This window comes from Thalassophryne amazonica, chromosome 13 (genome assembly GCF_902500255.1).
Source record: "Thalassophryne amazonica chromosome 13, fThaAma1.1, whole genome shotgun sequence".
Classification (NCBI taxonomy): Eukaryota; Metazoa; Chordata; class Actinopteri; order Batrachoidiformes; family Batrachoididae; genus Thalassophryne; species Thalassophryne amazonica.
Window position 1 is genome coordinate 13650745 of NC_047115.1, and position 26931 is coordinate 13677675.

General features: G+C 40.9%; 1 protein-coding gene and 1 long non-coding RNA gene across 2 annotated transcripts in view; both read left to right on the forward strand.

Annotated features, from left to right (window-relative positions):
* Positions 1-23553, forward strand: part of wipf1b (WAS/WASL interacting protein family, member 1b) — a 36767-nt gene extending 13214 nt beyond the window's left edge. The window contains exons 2-9 of the mRNA XM_034184499.1: positions 13879-13981; positions 14224-14353; positions 17313-17447; positions 18061-18781; positions 19440-19540; positions 20456-20680; positions 21019-21132; positions 23209-23553. Coding sequence (XP_034040390.1) covers positions 13922-13981; positions 14224-14353; positions 17313-17447; positions 18061-18781; positions 19440-19540; positions 20456-20680; positions 21019-21132; positions 23209-23261 — 1539 coding nt within the window. The 5' untranslated portion in view covers positions 13879-13921 and the 3' untranslated portion in view covers positions 23262-23553. The remainder of the gene's footprint in view (positions 1-13878; positions 13982-14223; positions 14354-17312; positions 17448-18060; positions 18782-19439; positions 19541-20455; positions 20681-21018; positions 21133-23208) is intronic.
* On the forward strand, positions 1108-25569 carry LOC117523083. The gene is made up of 2 exons (XR_004564411.1): positions 1108-1342; positions 25357-25569. It is a non-coding gene; the product is annotated as an uncharacterized LOC117523083 (long non-coding RNA).
* The last annotated feature ends 1362 nt before the right edge of the window (positions 25570-26931 follow it).

Genomic DNA, 26931 nt, shown 5'->3' on the forward strand with positions numbered 1-26931 from the left:
CTGCGTAAGAAGGAGCTTGACATGATTTATGCAGTGTGCAAAATCTGCAAAATGAAAGTCAAGTGCTTCGGAAACACTTCAAATCCGCAAGCCCACATGCTACGCCATCACCCGGAGCTAAAAGAGGGGAGCAGGGGTATCTGCCGACTACTGACCAGCGCTTCGCTAAACTGCCAGCCAAGTCTGGACGAGCAAAGCAGATAAGTAAATTTACATCTAGAATCACTTGATTAACCTTGTAAAGCTGCATTTTCTTAAACATAAACATTTTTAAGTAATATAACTACTTCTCAGAGCACTTTGAATCGAAAATCGATTCTGAATCGAATCGGAATCGACTTGAATCATGAGTTGTTGAACGATTCACATCCCTATTGTCTATACTTCACAAGGTTTGTTTACATTGTGTCCTGAACCGGAACTCTGCTGAAACTGACCTCTCGCGTGAGTCACAGATGACATGAGATTCACAACTGCTGGTTTTTTGTTTTGTTTTGTTGTGTTTGCATCAGGCTGTAAATATGTTTATTTCAGCTCTAAAGTTGGACATTTTAACATTGGCTTCTGTGGGAATCCACTCGCTTTTGCAGCCAGCCTCATGTGCAGTCACTTGTCCAGTTCCAGATCATTGCCAGTTAGGGATCACCGCTGTAGTGTTTGCGCCGTCGTTTCTCGTAATCAGCACGAATAAGCTAATACTTGGTACCAATGGAAAGATTGATATTTTGTCTACAAACGACCACAAGCTCGACCGGATCCAGCCATCCTTGTGATCAGCAGAGGAATCAAAACATCCTGGTGTCTGCGGTGAGCGCGCATTTGGGAATGACCCCAAAGTGACAGTGTGTCGTGATCCGGAACCGACAAAGTGATCCATTTCAGGCAAATGTTTGCACCACACATAATGTGGCTTCACACTTTAAGTAGAAGGGCTACTCCACCCAGACTTTTTCAGCAAGATAACATCCAAATACCCAATACAACAATACACAATTAAAGCACATTCAGTTGCATTATGGCTCTGTATAGCGGAACTTTAAAAAAGGTGATTGTGTATGTTTGTGTGTGTTGGCTGCGGCAGTGTCGTGGAGGGCAGGAGGTTGAGCAGCAGGAAGAAGAAAGTCTTTTTATGGCTGTTTTGTAAACTGAAACATGTGCGTTTTTGTCTGTGTGGCTTCAAAGGGTCGACATGCTGGAACACTCGGATTGCTTTTCGCCGCTCTCTCTGTGAAAGGAACCGTTGTGAAGCCTTCAGCTAATATTAGACTGTGTGTGTGTGTGTGTGTGTGTGTGTGTGTGTGTGTGTGTGTGTGTGTGTGTGTGTGTGTGTGTGTGCGTGCAGGTTTGATAGAGAGCCATCACATCTTTCTCAAAGTTGCATCGTGCATTTCCAAATGTCATCACACGCACACACACACACACACACACGCCCATTTCCTTCAGCGGAAGTTGATGCCGTTGTGTGTTCTGTCACATGAAACCCTGCCGTTAAATGTCTCCTCGGTTTGTTTGCAGCCATGAAACCTTTTGTTGGATTTTTGTCAAACGGGATTGACCACCACCACCACCCACTTTGCACCGCATAAGAAACTCCGTTTAAGTCTGTTTCCCCTGCCTGATTTCACCCACATGCCGCACATCTACATCTGTGTTCAAACAGAAAATATTTCACAGTTTGTGTCAAAACTGACTCATTTCCTGCAGCAGTTACGTATGAAATGGTAGAGTCTCTCTCTGGCAGCATCCACGGGTTTCACTGATAACCAGCTTGTTCTTCCGGTTGATTCGGGTTTGTTGAAATTCATGCATATCTGAAAAAATGCGGTGTGCTGAACTCCAGCTGGCACCAACAGGAATGTTTAGTGCAAGAGGCTGTTTGGGGAAATGTGGAGGTTAAATTGTTAAAGCTGCAGTGTGCAGGATTTAGAGGTGTTTCTCAGCAGAGAGCTACAGTGTTGGATCGTCACTCAAAAATAAATCAAATAAATTACAGCATTATTTGCAACTTTTTTTAAAAAAGTAATGCCTTACTTCTTTACTGTAACTGTAAGTAACTTTTTAATTAAGGGCCCTTCACATTGAACGCGTCAGAAGCATCAAAAATCGGTCTAAAAAGCATTATTTTCAATGAGACACGTTGCTTTTTAGAGGCGTCAGAAGCGTCGCGTCAAAAGCCGAGCTAAAACGACGCTTCTGGCGGGAGCGCGCATTGTCGCTTGTCGGCAGGCTGACGTGGTCAAAGTTCAATTCAATCCAACTTTCAACGTGATGAGCCGTAATGTAGCTTCGTGCTGTCCAATAGGAATGACGCGTCGGGCCAAAACACGGAAGACTAGTGGCAGAAACCACTGATCTGTACAAAACAGATCGGTGCAGAAACCACTGATCTGTACAAAAACAGAAACGTGTCACAGGACTGTTCATTCATTGAACTCATTCGCCGAACTCATTCACTATTCGGAGCCATGTGCCTTTTACTAAGGAATGGCTTATGTCTGGCCGCTCTACCATACAGGCCTGATAGGTGGATTGCTAAAAAGATGGTTGTCCTTCTGGAAGGTTCTCCTGTCTTCACAGAGGATTGCTGGAGCTCTGACAGAGTGACCATCAGTTTCTTAATCACCCCAGGGATTAAGGCCCTTCTCCCTCAATCACTCAGTTTAGACGGGCGGCCAGCTTTAGGAAGAGTCCTGATGGATCCGAACTTCTTAATTTATGGATGATGGAGGCCACTGTGCTCATTGGGACCTTCAAAGCAGCAGAAATGTTTCTGTACTCTTCCCCAGATTTGTGCCTCGAGACAATCCTGTCTGAGGTCTACAGAAAATTCGTTTGACTTCATGCTTGGTTTGTGCTCTGACTGTCAACTGTGGGACCTTATATGTAGACAGGTGTGTGTCTTTCCAAATCATGTCCATTCAGCTGAATTTACCCCAGGTGGTCTTCAATTAAGCTGCAGAAACATCTCAAGGATGATCAGTGGAAACAGGATGCACCTGAGCTCAAGTTTGTGCTTTATGGGAAAGGCTGTGAATACTTGTGCGCATGTGATTTTTACATTGTCATTATGGGGTATTGTTGTAGATTTTTGAGGAAAAAAATGAATTTCATCCATTTTGGAATAAGACTAACAAAATGTGGAAAAGGCGCAGCGCTGTGAATACTTTGTGTGTGTGCGCAGGAGTGTGTGTGTGATATATATATATATAATCTCAAACATAAACATAACATTTTTTTTCTTTTTATTTTTTTGCATGATTAATAATACACCCACACTGGCATCTTAATCAGGTAGAAAAGTGTTCTGAGCGATAATATCTTGACATACATTTGCACTCATAACCTGCTTTATTGATTTCATACTTTTACTGCACTTTTTATTTCTGTGTAATGCAACACTTCACTTCACTAGCCTGCTGGGCAAATATTATTACCCACCAGCCAGTCAAAATGTTAACAGGGAATACTTGTATAACAGTGTTAACCATCTGAGTATTTGCCATGATATCTCCAAGGCCCTTTGGTCCAAAATTACCAGATGGTTAGTTGGCACCTAGTCCCAGTGGAGGAGCATTCACCATAGCAAGAGTGACCTGATTTGCCGATTGATTAGGTCACAGGATCAGAGTGTGCTAAATCTATATTTTGGCTCATTGAGACGACCATACTTGAATTAGGCATGCAGTTTTGGCAAAACCTAACTCAAAGGCACACGCTCGGTATCAGATCACCTTACGGTTTAGGTCTTGAGGTCATCCAGGGCAGAATTGTTCCCAGAGCTGGGTGAGGGATTTGCCTGGGGGTGAATAGATGTGACCAGATTTCCACATGGAGCTCCAAATTCAGCTGTTGGTTTTCAGTAACCCCTCCCCCCCCACCCCACCTCCAAAAAAGTATGGGGTCTGGAATTTTTGAGTTGTGCGGAATGCAGCACAAGTCATTGAAGCTTTAGTAGCAAATTATGTGGTAAAGGTGACAAGGCCTTTCAACATTGTTGAGAAGTTAAATCTTCCAGCACCCGAGGACATTTGTGTGGAACGCCAGTCCAGGTCTCTCACTAACAGTGGCGTCCAACTTCCTGTGTGCAGTACTTCAAGTTGACGGCAAAGCAGCGATAGCAGGGTTTTGTTTTTGCTGGCATGTTTGTGTCTGTGGACAAGATAACTAAAAAAATGACCGGGCAGATTTCCTTCGAACTTGGTGGGAATATTACTTGGATAGGTTTTGGATTTCTTTGGCCAAAGGTCAAGGTGGAATAAAAAAATGGTCTGAAAAACACATCATATATATATATATATATATATATATATATATATATATATATATATATATATATATATATATATATATATATATATATATATATATATATATATATATTCTCTATTCTATTCTCTATATATTAGATTCTCTTTGGGAGTAACAAGAATGGACAAGATTAGGAATGAACATATCAGAGGGACAGCTCAGGGGGGACAGTTTGGAGACAAAGTCAGAGAGGCGCGATTGAGATGGTTTGGACATGTGCAGAGGAGGGACCCAGGGTATATAGGGAGAAGGATGCTGAGGATGGAGCCACCAGGCAGGAGGAGAAGAGGGAGGCCAAAGAGGAGGTTTGTGGATGTGTTGAAGGAGGACATGAAGGTGGTTGGTGTGACAGACACCTTGCTGCCCTGCAGGATTTTAAACTATGACAGCGTCATGTGTTACTAATGTAATCTTTGTGACTGTGGTCCCAGCTCTCTTCAGGACAGCTCTTTGGTCTTGGCTATGGTGGACAGGTTGGAGTGTGTGAACAGGTGTCTTTTATACAGGTAACAAGTTCAAACAGGTGCATTTAATACAGGTAAAGAGTGTAGAATAAGAGGGCTTCTTAAAGAAAAATTAACAGGTCTGTGTGATCCAGAATTCTTGCTGGTTGGTAGATGTTCAAATGCTTATTTGCAGCAGTAACATACAAATAAATTATTTAAAAAAATCATACATTGTGATTTCCAGATTTTTTTAATTTTTTTAATTTTTAAGATTATGTCTCTCACAGTGGACATGCACCTAAAATGAAAATTTCAGACCCCTCCATGATTTCTAAGTGGGTGAACTTGCAAAACCGCAGGGTGTTCAAATACTTATTTTCCTCACTGTGTGTGTGTGTGTATATATATATATATATATATATATATATATATATATATATATATATATATATATATATATATATATATTTGTGTGTGTCAACAATTAAGAAGCCTAGATGGATCAAACTTGGTGAGAATATTACATGGATAGATATCTGGAGGTGGTTAGATTTTGGAGTAGTTTGGTCAAAGAAAACATGGTCTGGGAAAAACAGGGTTTTTTTTTTTTGTTTTTGTACATCTCAACAGCCCAGAATACAGCCCCTGGCAAAAATTATGGAATCAGGAAATAGAATAAGAAATCAGGAAAAAAAAATTGTGGCAGTCAGTAACAGTTACCTTTTTAGACCAAGCAGAGGGAAAAAAAATATGGAATCACTCAATTCTGAGGAAAAAATTATGGAATCATGAAAAACAAAAGAACGCTCCAACACATCACTAGTATTTTGTTGCACCACCTCTGGCTTTTATAACAGCTTGCAGTCTCTGAGGCATGGACTTAATGAGTGACAAACAGTACTCTTCATCATTCTGGCTCCAACTTTCTCTGATTGCTGTTGCCAGATCAGCTTTGCAGGTTGGAGCCTTGTCATGGACAATTTTCTTCAACTTCCACCAAAGATTTTCAACTGGATTAAGATCCGGACTATTTGCAGGCCATGACATTGACCCTATGTGTCTTTTTGCAAGGAATGTTTTCACAGTTTTTGCTCTATGGCAAGATGCATTATCATCTTGAAAAATGATTTCATCATCCCCAAACATCCTTTCAGTTGATGGGATAAGAAAAGTGTCCAAAATATCAACGCAAACTTGTGCATTTATTGATGATGTAATGACAGCCATCTCCCCAGTGCTTTTACCTGACATGCAGCTCCATATCATCAATGACTGTGGAAATTTACATGTTCTCTTCAGGCAGTCATCTTTATAAACCTCATTGGAACGGCACCAAACAAAAGTTCCAGCATCATCACCTTGCCCAATGCAGATTCGAGATTCATCACTGAATATGACTTTCATCCAGTCATCCACAGTCCACGATTGCTTTTCCTTAGCCCATTGTAACCTTGTTTTTTTCTGTTTAGGTGTTAATGATGGCTTTTGTTTAGCTTTTCTGTATGTAAATCCCATTTCCTTTAGGTGGTTTCTTACAGTTCAGTCACAGACGTTGACTCCAATTTCAATCAATCAATTTTATTTATATAGCGCCAAATCACAACAAACAGTTGCCCCAAGGCGCTTTATATTGTAAGGCAAGGCCATACAATAATTACGTAAAAACCCCAACGGTCAGAACGACCCCCTGTGAGCAAGCACTTGGTGACAGTGGGAAGGAAAAACTCCCTTTTAACAGGAAGAAACCTCCAGCAGAACCAGGCTCAGGGAGGGGCAGTCTTCTGCTGGGACTGATTGGGGCTGAGGGAGAGAACCAGGAAAAAGACATGCTGTGGAAGGGAGCAGAGATCAATCACTAATGATTAAATGCAGAGTGGTGCATACAGAGCAAAAAGAGAAAGAAACACTCAGTGCATCATGGGAACCCCCCAGCAGTCTAAGTCTATAGCAGCATAACTAAGGGATGGTTCAGGGTCACTTGATCCAGCCCTAACTATAAGCTTTAGCAAAAAGGAAAGTTTTAAGCCTTATCTTAAAAGTAGAGAGGGTGTCTATCTCCCTGATCTGAATTGGGAGCTGGTTCCACAGGAGAGGAGCCTGAAAGCTGAAGGCTCTGCCTCCCATTCTACTCTTACAAACCCTAGGAACTACAAGTAAGCCTGCAGTCTGAGAGCGAAGCGCTCTATTGGGGTGATATGGTACTATGAGGTCCCTAAGATAAGATGGGACTTGATTATTGAAAACCTTATAAGTAAGAAGAAGAATTTTAAATTCTATTCTAGAATTAACAGGAAGCCAATGAAGAGAGGCCAATATGGGTGAGATATGCTCTCTCCTTCTAGTCCCCGTTAGTACTCTAGCTGCAGCATTTTGAATTAACTGAAGGCTTTTCAGGGAACTTTTAGGACAACCTGATAATAATGAATTACAATAGTCCAGCCTAGAGGAAATAAATGCATGAATTAGTTTTTCAGCATCACTCTGAGACAAGACCTTTCTAATTTTAGAGATATTGCGTAAATGCAAAAAAGCAGTCCTACATATTTGTTTAATATGCGCTTTGAATGACATATCCTGATCAAAAATGACTCCAAGATTTCTCACAGTATTACTAGAGGTCAGGGTAATGCCATCCAGAGTAAGGATCTGGTTAGACACCATGTTTCTAAGATTTGTGGGGCCAAGTACAATAACTTCACTTTTATCTGAGTTTAAAAGCAGGAAATTAGAGGCCATCCATGTCTTTATGTCTGTAAGACAATCCTGCAGTTTAGCTAATTGGTGTGTGTCCTCTGTCTTCATGGATAGATAAAGCTGGGTATCATCTGCATAACAATGAAAATTTAAGCAATGCCGTCTAATAATACTGCCTAAGGGAAGCATGTATAAAGTGAATAAAATTGGTCCTAGCACAGAACCTTGTGGAACTCCATAATCAACCTTAGTCTGTGAAGAAGATTCCCCATTTACATGAACAAATTGTAATCTATTAGATAAATATGATTCAAACCACCGCAGCACAGTGCCTTTAATACCTATGGCATGCTCTAATCTCTGTAATTTTCCTCCCATTTGTTCCTCATTTGTTTTGTTGTGCATTTTCGATTTTTGAGACATATTGCTTTCAGTTTTCTGTCTTGACGCTTTGATGTCTTCCTTGGTCTACCAGTATATTTGCCTTTAACAACCTTCTCATGTTTGTATTTGGTCCAGAGTTTAGACACAGCTGACTGTGAACAACCAACATCTTTTGCAACACTGCGTGATGATTTACCCTCTTTTAAGAGTTTGATAATCCTCTCCTTTGTTTCAATTGACATCTCTCGTGTTTGAGCCATGATTCATGTCAGTCCACTTGGTGCAACAGCTCTCCAAGGTGTGATCACTCCTTTTTAGATGCAGACTAACGAGCAGATCTGATTAAATGCAGGTGTTAGTTTTGGGGATGAAAATTTACAGGGTGATTCCATCATTTATTCCTCAGAATTGAGTGAGTCCATATTTTTTCCCTCTGCTTTGTCTAAAAAAGTAACCGTTACTGACTGCCACAATTATTTTTCCTGATTTCTTATAGTGTTTCTTAAAGCCAGAAAGTTGCCCTTTGAAATGACTTTAGTTTTGTGTCATGTCTGTGATCTGCTTTTTTTCTACAAAATTAAACAACTGAATGAACATCCTCCGAGGCCGGTGATTCCATAATTATTGCCAGGGGTTGTAGATGGATGATTTAAAGCTTGATTTGCAAAATAGAGTTGTATGCAAAAGTTTGGGCACCCCTGATAATTTTCATGATTTTCCTTTATAAATCATTGGTTGCCTGAATCAGAAATTTAAGTTAAATATATCATATAGCAGATGAACACACTATTTGAAAAGTGAAATGGAGTTTCTAGTATTTACAGAAAGTGTGCAATAATTATTTAAACAAAATTGGGCAGGTGCATAAATTTGGGCACCCTTGTCATTTTATTGATTTGAATACATTTAGCACTAATTATTGGAACACAAAATTGGTTTGGTAAGCTCATTGAACCTTGACCTCCCAACATAGGTGAATCCAGCCATGAGAAAGGGTATTTACGGTGGCCATCTGCAAATGTTTCCCCTCTTTGCATCTCTTCTAATGAGTGGCAACATGGGAGCCTCTGAACAACTCTCAAATGACCGGAAAACAAAGATTGTTCAACATCATGGTTTAGGGGAAGGATACAAAAAGCTATCTCAGAGATTTCAGCTGTCAGTTTCCACTGTGAGTAACATAGTGAGGAAATGGAAGACCACAGGCACAGTACTAGTTAAGGCCCGAAGTGGCAGGCCAAGAAAAATCTCAGATAAGCTGAAGTAACGGATGGTGAGAACAGTCATAGTCAACCCAAAGGCCTGCTCCAAAGACCTACAACATGATCTTGCTGCAGATGGTGCCTCTGTGCGTCGTTCAACTATACAGTGCACTTTGCACAAAGCGATGTTTTATGATGCTGTAATGCAGAGGAAGCCTTTTCTGCATACACACCACAAACAGAGTCACTTGAGGTATGCTAAAGTACATTTGGACAAGCCAGCTTCATTTTGGAATAAGGTACTGTGGACTGATGAAACTAAAATTGAGTTATTTGGACATAACAAGGGGAGGTATGCATGTCTGAAAAATAACACTGCATTCCAAGAAAAAACACTTGCTACCTACAGTAAAATTTGGAGGTGGTTCCATCATGCTGTGGGGCTGTGTGGCCAGTGCAGGTACTGGGAATCTTGTTAAAGTTGAGGGTCACATGGATTCCAGTCAATATCAGCAGATTCTTGAGAAAAATGTTCATGAATCGGTGACAAAGTTGAAGTTGTGCCGGGGCTGGATCTTTCAACAAGACAACAACCCTGAACACTGCTCAAAATCTACTAAGGCATTCATGCAGAGGAACAAGTACAACATTCTGGAATGGCCATCTCAGTCCCCAGACTGGAATATTATTCGTTTAGAGGCTGTTATTTCTGCAAAAAGAGAATCTACTAAATATTGATTTTTTTTTTTTTTTTTTTTTTCCCCTGTTGGGGTGCCCAAATTTATGCACCTGCCTTATTTTGTTTAAAGAATTATTGCACACTTTCTGTAAATCCTATAAACTTCATTTTACTTCTCAGATATCACTGTTTGTCTGCTATATGATATATTTAACTGAAACTGCTGATCCAAACAACCAACGACTTATAAAGGAAAATCATGGAAATTGTTATGGGTGCCCAAACCTTTACATACAACTGTATGTGATTGATTGGTGTGAATCACTTCAAAATGAACACACACAGAAATCATATGATGAAGTTACATAGTCAACATTGTTGCAGACACTTGTATATTTAGTTGTACGTTTATATTCTGGTGTGTAGAGTATGTGGGATATGAATCAGCCCTCTGATGCCTTTTGTGTTTCGTCTGTTGGCAGTGGTGCTGTAATTGTAGAAGCAGTCGGCTTTGGACTAAATGAAGGCATAACGATTTCAATCAGACCTGATGTTCAGGTCTGATTCAACCGCTCAAACACTGACAACATGCAAGGACAAAAGCAAGCGGCTTGGCTTTAATGTTATCGGTCTTCAAAGATTCCTCTGTTACTTCTTTTTTCTTGACGGGGCATGAATCTGCCTGGAGAATTGAATACAGTGCCGAACGCTGTGTAAAAGAGATGCAACACCAGAAAATCTGTGTCATTATCATCAGTGAGTGAAGAGGAGAAGACTTATGTGGAAGGGTGCGAGGTTGAGCGAGAAGGAGGAAGGTGACGGAATACATTGCTGAGATGTGTTTGTGTCCTCACACTGCAGCCGTGGTGACGCAGAGATGCATTGGGGACTTCCTGTTTGTCTGCAGCATGCAGGAAGTCAGAGTCCATGAGGCTTCTGTGCATTTGATTTTGTCACATAATGAGGGGACAAAAAGGAAGAAAAATTGGTTTGCACAATTGCAATGTGACAGAATGTTGTTAATGTTGAGTGTTGAGCCCCATTCTCATGTTCACGGTTGTGCATTTGTCTGTAATAATGTGTGCGCTGTCGTCTGGTGGAAGGCAGCAGCAGACTCCCACAGAGGGCAGAAACAAGTCTCTCTGTTTCAAGTTGAGGGAAGGTTCTTTTGTAATCCGACCTCCAGCCTCCCCCAAAAAACAGAACAGTATTTTTCTGCAGGCCGTAGCTCCGGATGTGGTTTAAGATCATCTCCAGGACTTAATATTCAGTGACGTAGTCATTTCCTCATTTCCACCCTCTAACATGTATAAAGGCAGATAGGGTTTAAAAGTATTTTCCAGGGGAGGATGGCCACTAGAGGGTGCCAGAGTGCCACTCCCTCAAAATATTGAGAAAAGGAAATCAACATAATAAGTTTGTAAGTGTGTAAAATGTGTGTGAAATGAGTATGTAAGTTCCTGTCACTGTGAATTTAAATGCCTTCCAACACTTAATTTCAGTGCTTTTCATTTGATTTGTGTTAGTTTGAGTAAAGCCTGGTCATATGAAAGTTTGTGGAAGGTAAACCAATCACAGTCATGTGACCTGAGTTTTTAATTTGAGCAAACTTTTCCTCAGGGGCACAGCTCTGTGCATAACAGACCAATGGGGTAAATTCTTAGTATTTATTATTATTATTATTATTATTAATTAAAGTAAGTCCCTTCGGTTGCTCCCTTGCTTTCACTACGGATCGCCACAGCGGATCCAAGGTGGGTCTGCATGTTGATTTGACACAGGTTTTACACCAGCTGCCCTTCCTGATGGTACCTCTACATCACATGAAGAAATGTGAAATGGAGAAATAAATTTGCAAAAATCTAAAAAAAAAAAACAATTTTTCATATTGTCATTATGGGGTATTGTGTGTGTATTTCATCCATTTTGGAATAAGGCTGTAACATAAGAAAATGTGGAAAAAGTGAAGCACTGTGAATACTTGGAGGTCCTTTTAGTTTCACCAAACTTGAAGGCAAAAAGACTTGAGGCTGTAATTGCTGTCAAAGGTGCATCAACATTGTATTGAGCAAAGAGTGTGAATATTTATATACATGTGATTTCTTAATTTATTATTTTTATTAAATTTGCGAAATAAAAAAAAAGACCTTTTTCATTGTGGGATGTTGAGTAGAATTTTAAGATAAGATAATCCGTTATTAGTCCCACGATGAGGAAATTTACGATGCTACAGCAGGAAGGGCATAGTCACAGAACAACTGTGCAAAGTATGCACACACAGTAGTTGAGTTCTGTGCAGAATAACAATATATACTGTAAAATACACTATTTACAAGCAAGAAAAGAAAGAATGCATCGTAATATTACACAAGTATTCAAGTGATGTTGTACGTGAGTGTACAAGTTATTATCGCACAAGAATGGGGAGTATTATTGCACATGGGAGACAGAAAATTTGTTGCTATAATGATATTAGTGATCTGATTGATCTACTGGGAACAGTGCTGGTTGGAATAAGGCTGTAACATAACAAAATGTGGAAAAAATGAAGCGCTGTGAATACTTTCTGGACGCATCGTATGTCGTGGTTTCAAGGTAGAGGTAGTTGCTGTCAGCGTGCCACTCTGTCATCATTAAACTAAATATCTCACTTGTTTTTCAGGAACTAAACACGCCTTCTGCTTGATTAGATATTTAGTTGCCCGTAAGCTCACACTAGATGACTAAATTTGTTTTTCCTCTGATTTTAATTGTTGAAGTACATGTGCAAATGTGAAAAACTGTGACCAGAAGCACAAATGTGAACTTTACCAGTGTTTGTGTTTGTGCAAACAAAAATAACACTTATCTGACTTATTCCATCATGTTGAAGATTACAAGCTGGTGTTAATTGACTATAATTTTAGGCTGAATTTGACCTGATTCACAATCAAAATTTCTCGCATATCGGTGACTTTGCCAGTAACATTTAGGGCAGTATGCATCAAACACCAAAATTAGTTTCACCATTTCCTGGAGGTGTTGCGGAACTCTAACTGCTGATTGTAATATGATTGGACCTCGTCTGTCAAGCAACTGCCACACACAATGAGTAAATATCAAGCCCCAATCTACGGTGCTAAAAAATGAAGCCAAAGCTGAATTCCCAGTCTCGCAGTTCCTTGAATGGCCACTTGTGGCAGGCTCCAAAAGCAAGTCAATCGACATAGACACCCATGTTAACATGTCCAACATTACAGCATAAAATAAAAAATGATTACAGCTTCGTACAAGAAAGTAGCTTTGGTCTGCAATGCTAATTTTCCACGTTCATGACAACTGTACAGGAAGGGGAAAGAATTTTTATACAACTCATGAGTTTAAGCTATTTTAAGCCATAAAGTTGAGAATAATTAGGGCCACGGTCTCTTTGAATGGCAGCTAGTATGCCAGCTGATGGCAGCTAACCACGAGCAGTGGCCACCAATGGCTGCTTTTGGCCATGTTTGTCCTTTTTTGAGCATTTTATTACAAATATCTGAGATGAAATGGTTCACTGTGCAGTTAATTTTGCTAACGGGCCAAATAAGAAGTTGGAATTTTCATCTAGTGCAATTTTAGTATTATTTAATTTGTATGTTTGCGTTTTTAGCTCAGAAGATTGGTGGTGTTGGCTCTACAGATGGTACCGTGGTTACTGAGCCAATGTACCGTTATGTAAGCCACCACCCAGTCCACAAAAACAATACCAAAGTTAGCCTATCAGTCTTGACTTATTTGGCAGTTAGGTGATGTGAGGTGTATTCTGGCTTCATTTTACACATTGGGCTTGCTCCACCTCTTTACCCAATGATGGGTTGACCAGGAGGTAGGTGGAGTCGGGCACTGCCAAGATGCTGATATCTAGAACCCCACCATTGGAACTTCAAACCTGTTCTACGTGTTGGTAATGTCATGGAGGGTTGTTCAGTCTGTGTATCCAGTTAGTGGGTTTAATGTGTCGGGAGGAGAAGAAACCCTTTGTTTTCATCATATCCTACAAACAAAAAAAAATTTTTTTTTTTTTTTTCTGCATTTAATCCTTCTTCTTTATGGTTAGAGTAGTGGACACCCACAATCCAGTTACCGGAGTTACCAGGGTGTATGATTTTTGTCAAAGTGTTGATGTGCCTGATCTGTCCACTAGGGTGCAGTGTCCAGTTCACTCAGAGTAAAGAGGAGAGAGGAAGATGCCAGCACCGCCTCCCCCTCCACCCCCAGGCCCTCCCCCTCCTCCCACCTTGGCCCTGGTAAATAGAATTCTCTACTTAACACAGACACCTGGTGGCTAAATCATGTCATTGCAGCTCCCATGCAACAACAGTGTAACAAACACAAGGAAAAGTGTCATCTTGCAGACACTTTTGTTTTTGTACATTTCTTACAACATTTCACCTACACATCACATTTTGGGCTGATTAAATACACACATTTTATGTCTGTGCTTTTTTGCCATTTGTGACTTTGTATCATTGTGTTTTTTGCGTTACAGGCCAATACAGAGAAACCAAATCTAAACCGCTCAGAGCAGCAAGGAAGGAACGCGCTGTTATCTGACATTTGTAAAGGTGCCAAACTAAAGAAAGCCGTCACCAATGACCGCAGTGGACCTGTACTGGACAGTAAGTAAAGATGTGTATCTCTAATACCACACAGTGTCATATAATCATACTTCAGTGTCTCACGTTTCAGGAATGTGTCTTGTATGTCTTTATTGTGAAACACAGAAATTAACAATGTCATATGCGTTATACACATGAGGAAGCCTAAAGGCCTTTTTTATACTTCTACTATTCCGTAACTCCGTGACCATACAATCACTTTGACGCAATCATGAACCTTTCGAGATCTCCGGGTTGGTAGGTGTCGCAATGCAATTCACAATGCAATTCACCTCCAGAACAGGCGGGGGTGTGACGTGTTTCGTGAAAGCTATCCTACTATCCCATGAAAGTCATTGATTGTGAAACCAGAAAAGTGAGGTTCTGGAAATGATGTTAGTGAACCAATCACAGTCCGTTTGGTCTCTGTCGTCTCGATGTGTAGTTACAGTTTTGGGGAGGTGCGGGGGGTTACGATGATGCGGGGGGTTACGATGATGCAGAGGACTCTGCGTGGATGCAGAGGACTCTGCGTGGATGCAGAGGACTCTGCGTGGATGCAGAGGACTCTGCGTGGATGCAGAGGACTCTGCGTGGATGCAGAGGACTCTGCGTGGATGCAGAGGACTCTGCGTGGATGCAGAGGACTCTGCGTGGATGCAGAGTTGCATAAATTGGCCTTAAGCAGTTGCATGGAAAGCGCATGCATGTCTTATGGCAGCTTTGATGAATGGCAAATGTTTAACTTTGCTTGAGGTCAACACGTGACATCACAAGTCTGATAGATTTATTAACTCCAGATACAGTTATTAATGTATTTCAGACCGATGCGGCTGTTGCAGTCGCCTCTTGGTGCTTTGCATCAGGACTAACGAAGCAGAGCTTTAAGTTAATGTTTTGGTGTCTGTGTAGATATGAATTGTCCACCAGAGTTTGTGACGTTAATACATTAAAAACAGGACGAGACAGTCAGAGAGGGCAGCATTGTGCCCTTCATGTTTGACACAGAGTCATGAAAATTAATTCCTTGTGATTCGGGGTTGTGATATAATACATGGTTCTGTGTGACATTTGATCAGTTCTGTCCAAAATTGAACCCTGACAACCCTTTCATGTTTAATTCACATTGGCTCCAAGCTGTTTGAGGTTAATGGTAATGACCACAGGTTTCACCTTTCAAGGTCAAAGGTAGGGTGTAAAGATGCATCTAGAATTGTGATAATCATATTGTGAAGTCCAGAAGAAAATCACCCTCTTGCAGAGGAACCACGAGTGATTCATAAAATCTACAAACAGGAAACTGATTGATAACATCAAGGATTGTAGTTTGTACTTAGTCATTAGTTTCTTTAAAGTTAAAACAGTTGCCACAGACAGCTTTCAGCATAATTAGCGTGAACAGTGATGTAATTATGTATCAAATCGTGAAGGGTGCATGGTATTGTGGAGCTACTGTATCCTTACACCCCTAGTCAAGGGTCATGTGACCAATAATAAGGTGCCAGGCAGTATTTTAAACACCAGAGTTGCTATGAAAGCTTAATGTGACCATGTGAGAAGCATGTCAGCAAAACTGATAGCAAGTTTAAGCTTAATTTTGCAAGGAAAGACTATATTGACTACTGCAGTGAAAAAAGAAACAAAAAAAAATATTTCCTTTAACACCATACTGATATAAACTGCATATTGTGTTTATGCATCAAATTTTCCATCAGAATTACCAGATCCATGAAGGATGTGCTGAGTGGACTAAATTAGTAAGTTATAATTATTATTTTTAGTTTTATCTGCAACATATCCAAATAAACCCAGACAAATATTTAATCGTAACTATATTACGGTAAACTACTGCACAGATCTGATGATTCATGGCATGAATTACAGAGCACTGGTTACCATTTTATGTATTTATAATACCTTTTGCTTGTCTTTCTGTACGAGGTACTTGTTTATATCGACATGCAGGGAGAACGTTTGCTTATTGCCGACGTCTCGTTTTCCCAAACTTGTGAGAGTTGTAACGGATTGGGAATTGTCAGTCAAGACTTGTATTCTTTCTTGACGGGCTCCCGTTGGTCTTCTTTAGTTGGCACTATGGGGACATTTTATCTTGTGAGTGTACGTATAAACTTGGGCCACAAGTTCTTTCTTCCACTTCCCAACTTTTGGGTAGCCCTGTTTTTTTGCAAAATTCTTTCAAAACACCAACTTTCTAACACTCAAAATCTTCAATATTTACATTGCTGTCAGTGCTTACATTGTGTTACGAGGAGTGGTGAATTTTGACCTGGCCCAGCACGCCCTGAGCGTTTTGAGATGCTGAATTGGCTTATTGAAATGCCAATGGATAGAATTGTAAGGCTTGGTCTGAATATCAGTTGTGGCAATTTTTGTGAAGACTAGTCCAAATTTGTGACCTGTGGGGGGAGAGTAAGTTGCCATTTGTTACTTTTTGATATCCAACTTTGTATTTGTGTTTAACCATAACCATAGGTATCTATTTAATTAATTAGAATATGCATTTTAAATAGCCCCATTATATAAGCATTCAAGGCCAAATTTTTACCTTGGTAAATGGAACTAATTTTTTCTCTTTCACCTTGGTTGACCCTCAATCTCTCGGTCAAGATTGGTCCCAATTAGATGGTTATTTTGGTCACATATAGACTGATGGGCACACAGAACCAAAACGATAAGCTCACATGTGCTTCCACTGCTAGAAACCAAAAGAAAGAATACAAATAAACATTTAGAGAATTGTACCTTCCATAAAGTAAAACAATAAGTCTCTTTGCATACACAAATGGTGATTTACATATTAAATGTTAAACATAAAGACCTGAATGATCTATCTTTGAATGTCGTCTCTTCTACGATCTTAATGCACTCCTTTGAAGCCTCCTTTGTCCATTTGTCTGGAATACTCTGGTCTGTACAGCCAATAGGATAAAGAAATTAATCTTTTGTACTTTCTTCTCAGAACCCAAAGGAGGTGGAGGAGGAGGAGGAGGAGGAGGAGGTGGAGGTTTTGGTGGCGGAGCTCCTGCTGGTTTGGGAGGCCTGTTCCAGGGAGGAATGCCAAAACTGAGGTCTGCAGCAAACAGAGACACCAACGGTAACAGAGTTTATGTTTTGCTTCTGAGAAATTAAAATCGTATTACTTTGTGGATTTCTCTGTTTTTGTACATATGTGATGGAGATCTGTAGGTCAGGTAGCCTAGTTGTATTAGGAGTTGGGCTACCAATATGTAGTAAGTCCTTAGCGGGTCTGAGGCCCGTTGGGCCAGTGCTTATCTCCAGTTTCTGTGGTATGAAGTGGAGGAGAGTCTATGACTCTCCCTGGATGGGACACCAGTCCATTGCATGTTACTTCCCAGCCTAGACCAGTGGCCGTTTACAGCTGCTGGGTGGACTGAGACAGTGCAGATAAAGTGTCTTGTCCCAGTACACAGACTGGTAGCATGAGCATGATTTGAACCTAGGTCTACATATTGGCACTGAGCTACTTGCTTTGCAAACCACCCAGCTGGAAATGGGTACCAGCCTTGGCTGGGGAAGTAACCTGCATCGGACTGGTGTCCTGTCCAGATGGAGTGGTAGACTCTCATCCTCTTCACGCTACAGAATCTGAGGATAAACACCAGCACCAGTTCACCTCAGGGCCGACACAGGAATTAGTTCTTCTTAATGTGATGTATCAACGCAGTGATGATGTCTCTGTCCTCTAGACTCGGCACCCAGCCGATGCCCGGTGCTCCCGCCAGGAGGCCGCTCCTCTGGCCCAAGCCCATTCACTGGTGGTGGAGTCTCTGCCGGCCCTCCTAAGCTCCCTTCAGCACCTGCTGGTTTTCGTGGTAATGTGCCAGACCTCCCGAAGGGTCGCCCTAATTTCTCATCGAGACCAGACACTCCAGGAGGTCCTCCACCTCCCGTACCAAACACCCCTCGACCAAACCAGAACTTTCCCTCACGTGGAGGCATGGCTCCACCCTCCATCCCTGCAGCACCCAGACCTGCTCCAGCATCTGGACCTACACCTCCCAGTCTTCCATCAGGGAGGCATGGACCTCTGCCTCCACCACCCGTAGGCTCCTCAGCCGGGCCGAGACCAGGTTTTTCTTCACTTCCTCCTCCACCAACAAATGGTAGTCGGCCACCTTTACCACCTGCTCCTGGAGGAAGACCCCCACTTCCTGATGACCGCCCCCCTCCACCTCCAGCTCCTGCGGGAGGACATCGGCCAGCTATGCCCCGCGATATGCCCCCTCCTCCTCCTTCTGTCAACTCCAAGCCTTCCTCCTTTTCTTCATCCTCTCGTTCTTCAGCTGGTGGCGGAGCACCTCCTCTCCCGCCAGGTCGACCAGGCCCACCTCCTCTCCCACCCACGCCAACTGGAGGGGATGACCATAGTACCCCTAGACTACCCCAAAGGAACCTCTCTCTCAACAGGTACTTTTTGTCATGTATTTAATTTAACTTTGTACCTCTTCCAAATGACAGAAATGGGTGGTGCTAATATGATTGGATATGTAGTTAACTCAAAAAGTAGACTTTTTTTGAGAGCACGAGACAGCACTGATAAAAATTTGTGGCAGATCGAGATCAGAATTATATTTTTAATCACTTGACTCCTTCAAGAACTAGCCTCATTATATCAGAAAGATCTAGACCAGGTGTGCCCAGTCCTGTTCCTAGAGATCCCCTATCCTGCATGTTTTCTAACTCTCCCTGTTCCACTTCCAGGCAATTAACTGTCAGGTGTGCTCGGCCAATCAAGAGCTGGAAGACACCACTTTTAAAAAATCAGGTGTAACTTGAGTAGGTAGATGTGGAAAACCTGCAGGCCAGGGTCTCTTCAGGAACAGGGTTTGTGACCCATGCTGTATTTTAACTATATATTTCGTATTCTTCTAGCTCTAGGATCTTGCAACCTGCCACCTCACCAGGAGATGATGTCAAATCCTACACACTGTAGATTTAACTATGTCTGCACAGTGACTTTCAAGCTACAATTTTTAAACTCTGTTCTTTTTTTAACATTAGTTTTTATTAGATGTGCTGCATAATTAGTAGATTAGAAGGTTTAAGATTCTCCTTCTCCCTTCAGCCATTCTCCAGCACCCTCACATGGGCGGGCAGGGCCCCTGCCTCCGCCGCCCAATGAGAGACCGCCTTCTTTGGGAAGGAACCAGACTTCAGGGCGAACAGGTGAACATGATTTCAAGTTTGAGTAAATGGTTACTGCTGATACATGCAAATTAGATCTGAAAGATGCAAAAGGATTGTGTTGATTGAGGGGCATCCAAAGCACAAGAGAAAAGTTTTTCCTCCATAATGTGGAGGCAGGAGAAGTCCCTGTAGATATCTGAGGTGTACTGCCACATTTATGATGACTGATAAAAGGGTTGGTGTAGTGTTTTATGATGCTGATAGCTACCTTTAGTCAATTGCCGTAAATGTACCAGTTGTATACTGTGATGAGATCTAAAGCAGCTTTTAGACCGTGCTGAGTTTAGCGCTGAGGTTTCCCCGCCGCTACTGGCATGACTCCTGTGTGTCCCACTTGGGAGGTCCGGCGTGCTGCTTGGCACAGATCAGCACAACTCTGGGGAAGCTTTCTTAAATTCGTGCCAGTTTTGAACATGTTTAGAATTTTCTGGAACTCTGTTGGCCTTCCGGCCGTCTCACGGTCAACTCGATGAGCGTCGTCATCCCATTTTCACTGGTAGATATCAGGAGAGCATGGCGTGCACTGCACCTTTCCCAACTCCATCCTGAGCCGAGCACAGGTAAGTCCACTGAGCTCCGGGGAGCAGAGGAAAAAAACATTTTTTCCTGATTGAGGCTGAGTGGGGCGCCTGCTTGGGAACATGTGGCGCCAAACACGGCCAGGTGGGAGCTGCTCTGGACAGGCCGATGAAGTTTGTAGGTGGCTGTAAAATAGAGCATTGGAGATGCTCTCATGGTGCTTTATTTTTAGTTCTGTTGATTGGCCAAAATCTAACTCTAAATTGGGATGTGTTTTTAGCTTCCCATCAAAAAAATTTGCTCTGATTGTAATTGTTACCGTAGAATTTTCCAGCTAACATTTCCGATTCCCACCCACCCTCCCGCACTCCAAAGGCCCGCTCCCTCCACCTCCTCCCACAGGTCGCAGTGTGGCCCCAGGCAGCGTGAGGTCAACACAGGCTCCTTCTCCTATTGGTCGGCCAGGCCCGGAGCCACCTCGCGGTGGACCTGGTGGTAGACCGCCCCTCCCTCCAGACAGGCCCGGGATAGGAAGTGCTCCCCCTCCTCCACCACCACCCATGGGTAACGGCTTCCAAAACTCTCATCACCAAATACAGGGTGAGCAAAACAAAACGACAAATGGAAAGCTTAATCTGTTTTTTTTCTACTGACTGACAAAAATAAGGAGCTGATGGCAGATTCTGACCTGATTAAATCACATTCGTTTATTTTGTCATGTTTGATTTGTTTTATTTGCTTTCTGTAATCCAGTAGAGTACATCCTGTTTTAAATGATAGTTTTTAACATTTTACACAGCATGTAGTTGCTTTATAACCATCAGATTTGAAATTGATGCATTTTTAAACTTTGTCTCGCTTTTTATTCTCTGAGTGTGTATTTGTCTGAGTCTGATGGAAACAGACTCACCGATCATATTATTGATTACTTTTAACAGATGAGTGGGAGAGTCGCTTTACTTTCCACCCAGTGTCAGACCTTCCTCCCCCTGAGCCCTACATGCCTTTCCAGAAAACGTACCCCAGCAAAGCCACCAAGACTGACGGCAGAGGTCAGAACCATATGTGTGCACACACACTTATTTTATTCAGTTATTTATTTGCACATCAGCTGCTCCTCACTGTTGAGAAAATCACAAATCAACAATAATTTCTTTTGTTCCTGCATTTCTATTTGCACAGTAATTTATTTATTGATTTATTCATTCATTTTAAGGCCATGAATGCCAGATGAGTTTATGCCACTATGCAAAATATCACCCACAATTTCTGAGGTCTGAAATTTTCATCTTAGGGGCATGTCCACTGTGAGAGACATAATCTAAAAAAAATCCGGAAATCACAATGTATGATTTCTTTTTTTTTAAATAATTTATTTGTATGTTACTGCTGCAAATAAGTATTTTAACACCTGTGAAAATCAAGGTTAATATTTGGTACAGTAGCCTTTGTTTGCAATTAGAGGTCAAACGTTTCCTGTAGTTTTTCACCAGGTTTGCACACACTGCAGCAGGGATTTTGGTCCATTCGTCCACACAGATTTTCTCCAAATCTTTCAGGTTTGGAGTTTCAGCTCCCTCCAAAGATTTTCTATTGAGTTCAGGTTTGGAGACTGGCCAGGCCACTCCAGGACCTTGAAATGCTTCTTACGGAGCCCCTCCTTAGTTGCCCTGGCTGTGTGTTTGGGGGTCATTGTCATGCTTGAAGACCCAGCCATGACCCATCTTCAACGCTCTTACTGAGGGAAGGAGGTTGTTTGCCAAAATCTCGCAATACACGACCCCATCCATCCTCCCTTCAATACGGTGCAGTTGTCCTGTCCCCTTTGCAGAAGAGCACCCCCAGAGTATGATGTTTCCACCCCCATGCTTCAAGGTTGGGATGGTTTTCTTGGGGTTTTTCTCATCCTCTAAACATGGTAAGTGGAGTTAATTCCAAAAAGCTCTATTCTGGTCTCATCTGACCACATGACCTTCTCCCATGCCTCCTCTGAATCATCCAGATGGTCACTGGTGAACTTCAAACGGGCCTGGACATGTGCTGGCTTGAGCAGGGGGACCTTGCTGCCCTGCAGGATTTTAAACCGTGACAGCATCATGTGTTACTAATGTAATCTTTGTGACTGGTCCCAGCTCTCTTCAGGTCATTGACCAGGTCCTCCTGTGTAGTTCTGGGCTTTCTCAGAATCATCCTTACCCCACAAAGTGAGATCTTGCATGGAATCCCAAACGGAGGGAGATTGAGTCATCTTGTGTTTCTTCCACTTTCTAATAAATAATCATAACAGTTGTTGTCTTCTACCAAGCTGCTTGCCTGTTGTCCTGTAGTCCATCCCAGCCTTGTGCAGGTCTACAGTTTTGTCCCTGGTGGACAGGTTGGAGTGTGATTGATTGAGTGTGTGAACAGGTGTCTTTTATACAGGTAACAAGTTCAAACAGGTGCAATTAATACAGGTAAAGAATGCAGAATAAGAGGGCTTCTTAAAGAAAAATTAACAGGTCTGTGAGAGCCAGAATTCTTGCTGGTTGGTAGGTGTTCAAATACTTATTTGCAGCAGTAACATACAAATAAATTATTTAAAAATCATACATTGTGATTTCCCGATTTTTTTTTTTTTTTAGATTATGTCTCTCACAGTGGACATTCACCTAAGATGAAAATTTCAGACCCCTCCATGATTTCTAAGTGGGAGAACTTGCAAAATTGCAGGGTGTTCAAATACTTATTTTCCTCACTGCAGGTATTTTATTACTCCCACATGTGGTTTAACTTAAAATTCATAATCCAAAATACAAGAAGTATTTTGCTGTTGGAAGTGTGCCCACTCAGGCTGCCCTCTACTTTTCATTATCTGTTAATCTGTCAGTTTATATTAGAGTGAATGCATCAAAGTTATTACAAGTAATCATTTGGTCCATACAGTTAACAAACAAATAAACTGTCATTTAGTGCCAACATAAAGTTTGACATCAATTACTGTTGTTTTTTGTTTTGTTTTTTTCTGATTAATATTTGCAAAAGTTTCAATTTGTTTCCTTTGAGTGCATCTGTGGCCTCACACACGGTGCCACCTGGTGGAATCAGATTAAATGGGTAAAATACTGATGAAGTTTTTGTGTGTTTTTCAGGTTCAGGTAAAAAAGAGAGAGGGGCTCCTCCTCTTCCTCCTATACCCAGGTGAAGGCGAGTTTGCAGCCGTCACACCTGGAACTATTTTGTGCGTTTCTGTCTCCGTGTGTTTGTTTCGTGCTCATTGTGCTTTGACCTGCATAATGTGGTTCATGTACAGACTTTAATGGTAAAAATGGACCTGAAGGACTATTTGTTGACCAAGTAAAAGGACAAACTGGATGAGCCTCTGCAGCAGCAGAACCACAGCATGTAAAGGACCAAAGGCTCTTTATGCTCCAGTATATTTAAAAAAAAAAAGAGGTACATCTATAAGCACGAGGGGGGAAAAAATGTTTTTGCTTCACAACTATTCGCAGATGATGCATCCTGGGTAAGCTGAAAACACAGATCTTTTAGACACAAACTGGACTGTCGATTGTGAATTACTTACATATGAGGGTCATTATTTTCACAAACTGTAAACCGCTTTGATCCCGAACGTGTACAAGATTATTACTGCCTAATTTCAAAACAAAGATTTCCAGTCAGTGAAATACAGTTTTCTGTGTGTGTTCTCCTTAAATACATGCAGTTACTATGTCACAATTAAACCTATATTTTTCTTAATTGTTTAAGAGCACAATAGCGCCCCCTGCCACGTCTTAGTTCTCAGCTCTGTGGCATCTTTTTTGCTTTGAGCTCACCACGTCAAACCAAAAATAGCTCATTAAAACTACAAATTCGATTTGGGGGCGCACCATTTTGCACTCATAACATTTGAGAAGTGTCTTCAAAAAAAAAAAAAAAAAAAAAAATTGCAGAGAGTAAATAAAACCTTTTTCTGTTATTGCTTTTAATTCTGACTTGAAAAAAAAATTGAATTGCACGTATTTAAAGGAGATGTATATGAAAACAGGTGTGTTTGTTTTCTGTTAGATTTCTGTCTGCAGCCTTTTGAGAAATCAGAAAATTTTCCTTTGCTAGGTATTAAAAACATTTTAAGGCTTTAAAAAATATGCAAATGTTATTTTCTGTGTTGCATTTACACGAAAGTCATTGACTGAACTGATGTCTTATCATCACCTAATTGGTTGTTTAAAAATGCCTGTAAAAGGAGCAGAGCTCAAGCTCCTCCAGACTCCCATGATAGGTTTGTTCAAATTTTGACTGAGCTGAGATTGGTGCTTTCAATTTGTGTTGAAGAGTTGAGGAAAAAGTACAGAAAAAAAAAAAAACCTGCTGCCTTCAACTGTCGAAACGTACAGCAAACTAACCCCAAATATCAGCATGTAAAATGCAACATAGAAGAAAAACTGTTTTTATAAAACTAACAATCTCCATGTGAAAGAATTTCAACATTGTAGTTGTGACTATCGTTCATTCCTAGGTTATTGTTTTAATGCAGTGCCGAGCGCGTCGCGCACCACACAGTGTCCAAAAGAAACCGTTTCTCCTCCTTGTGCCTTTTCCTGACACAATTTAGACATTTTGTGCCTTAAAGTCAGGGTTTCCGCTGCACCTCAGGATGGATAGATGGACTCAGAACCAATAGAGCTGAAGTCTGAATTAGCCAAAGACAACCAGCGTGGTTACGGATGTTGCACCAAATGAAAACCTCAGAGGAAATGTGGGTGTTTTTATTTTCCACAATGTGTTTCTATGGGAACCACTATCCGGTACTTCTCATTTGATGTTTCCATGTGCCTCGAGTTTCACGTTTGTTTGTGATTTAAAGATTGTGTTTTAAATGAATTATACGGGGTTGTGGCAACATTGAATTTCTTATTTTGCTGGTTTATTAAAGAGGTCATATTCTAAATCTGACCATCAAGCCTGTGTGGATCACTGGGTGCCTTTATTTAAAAAAAAAAAAAAAAAAAAAATCTGTTGGTCACACCTTGTTGCCCCTTGAAGATGGCAGTCAAGCGTACACATTTGGATTTCTGTTACATATGTCACAGAAGTCTAAAACGAGGTGTTTCAGTCTCTAATTTTGCAAGTAGCAGAAGTTCTAAAAGCACAGTCACAGATAAGACGAGTAAAGCAGGAACACCACCCGCTATAACTGTAAAACCTTGGTTTTAAATTTTTAAAAAGCCCAATATGACCCCTTTAAAATGTGCCTTGACTTACTATGAAGGGTGTGTGTGTGTGTACACGTGTAGGTGGTTTTGAAGGACTGTATTACTTTTTAAGTTAAGTGTAAGAACTTTGCAGTATTATTTTGTTTTTGGCTTTACCCAACGCTGCTTTCAGTGATCGCTTGTGTACTTGATGTATTGTTGTTATAAGGTGGTCACGGAAACATTTTCTTAAAGACAATCATAGGGAATAAATGTATTTACATCAGTGAATAAATAAAAATGCTTTTTGCTGGATGAAATGTGCTTTTATTCTTCCTGAAGGGAGGCAGAGGTTTCTGTGGGTTACTGTCATCCTTAAATCATGGAGGTTGATGCACGTCAGATGATACACGTTGGAGTGCTGTGGCGACAACTGACAACTTGAAGCCATTGTTTCTTGCTCAATTCATTGGACACTGCATGGAAACCCCACAGGCATGTGTCTTATTGTCACCTAATAAGGTTAATTTGGATTTAGAAACACATATTTAAAATTATCTGCAAAATTTGACTGTTAAATTGGGGGGGGGATACATTTGTTCCTTTGTTTTAATTTATTATATCCACATGTGAAGAACAATCATGCATATTTATACATCACTTTGCTCATTTATCTGTTCTTTGAACATTAAAACCTGGATGAATGACATGACTCAAATTTTTACACATTTTAGAGGACCGTGGCAGTTTCAGTTAAAGATGGTTTAAGTGTAACAAAAGTCCGCTACGTAACACATTTTATATGAGTTATTTAAGCAAGTTACTTCTATTAGAAAAGCAAATAGCGCAGCGGCTAAGAGAATATTTAGAGCAAAATCGTGCAAATGGTGATACAAGCACCAAAGTTGGCACAAATACTCCTTAGACGTTACTCTTTTGAACAAACCGACTGGCCACTTGAATTTTCAATAGGGGGCCAGGTAGGGGTCAATTGAAGAATTACACAGGGGCCGAAATTAAAAATGCTGAAATAATTTTGAAAACTACACCACATTATTTGTCTGATTATAAAGATTCCAAAAAGGTATAGTTTTGACTATCTATGCCTGAATGATCAGAAGTTATGGGGTAAAAACAGCAAAAATGGTGACAAAAGTGGTTTGTACAGGGGTCAAAAGTTAAAGTTGCTCTAATTTTGGTTTAAAAAAAAAGTGATACAAATTATTGGTTGAGCTAATAGGATTAATAAATGGAATAGTTTTGATTGTGTTAAATAGGTCTCTAAAGTAAAGGTCAAACAAGGTCAACGTCCATTGGATTCTATGACATGTGACATATGTTACCCTGTAACATAACTAAGCATGATACATGGTGCAAACTATTCCTTTTTAAAACCCTGTTACCTCAACTAATAAGTTGCATCATTTTTACCAAAATTGGAGCAACTTTGACCTCTGTACAAACTGAAACTGACCTTTGTCACCATTTTTGCTGTTTTTACCCCATAACTCCTAATCATTCAGTCATAGATAGCCCAATCTATACCTTTTTGGAATCTTTACGATCACAAATAACGTGGTGTAGTTTTCAAAATGATTTCAGCATTTTTAATTTTGACCCCTGTGTAATTCTTCAATTGACCCCTACCTGGCCACCTACTGAAAATTCAAGTGGCCA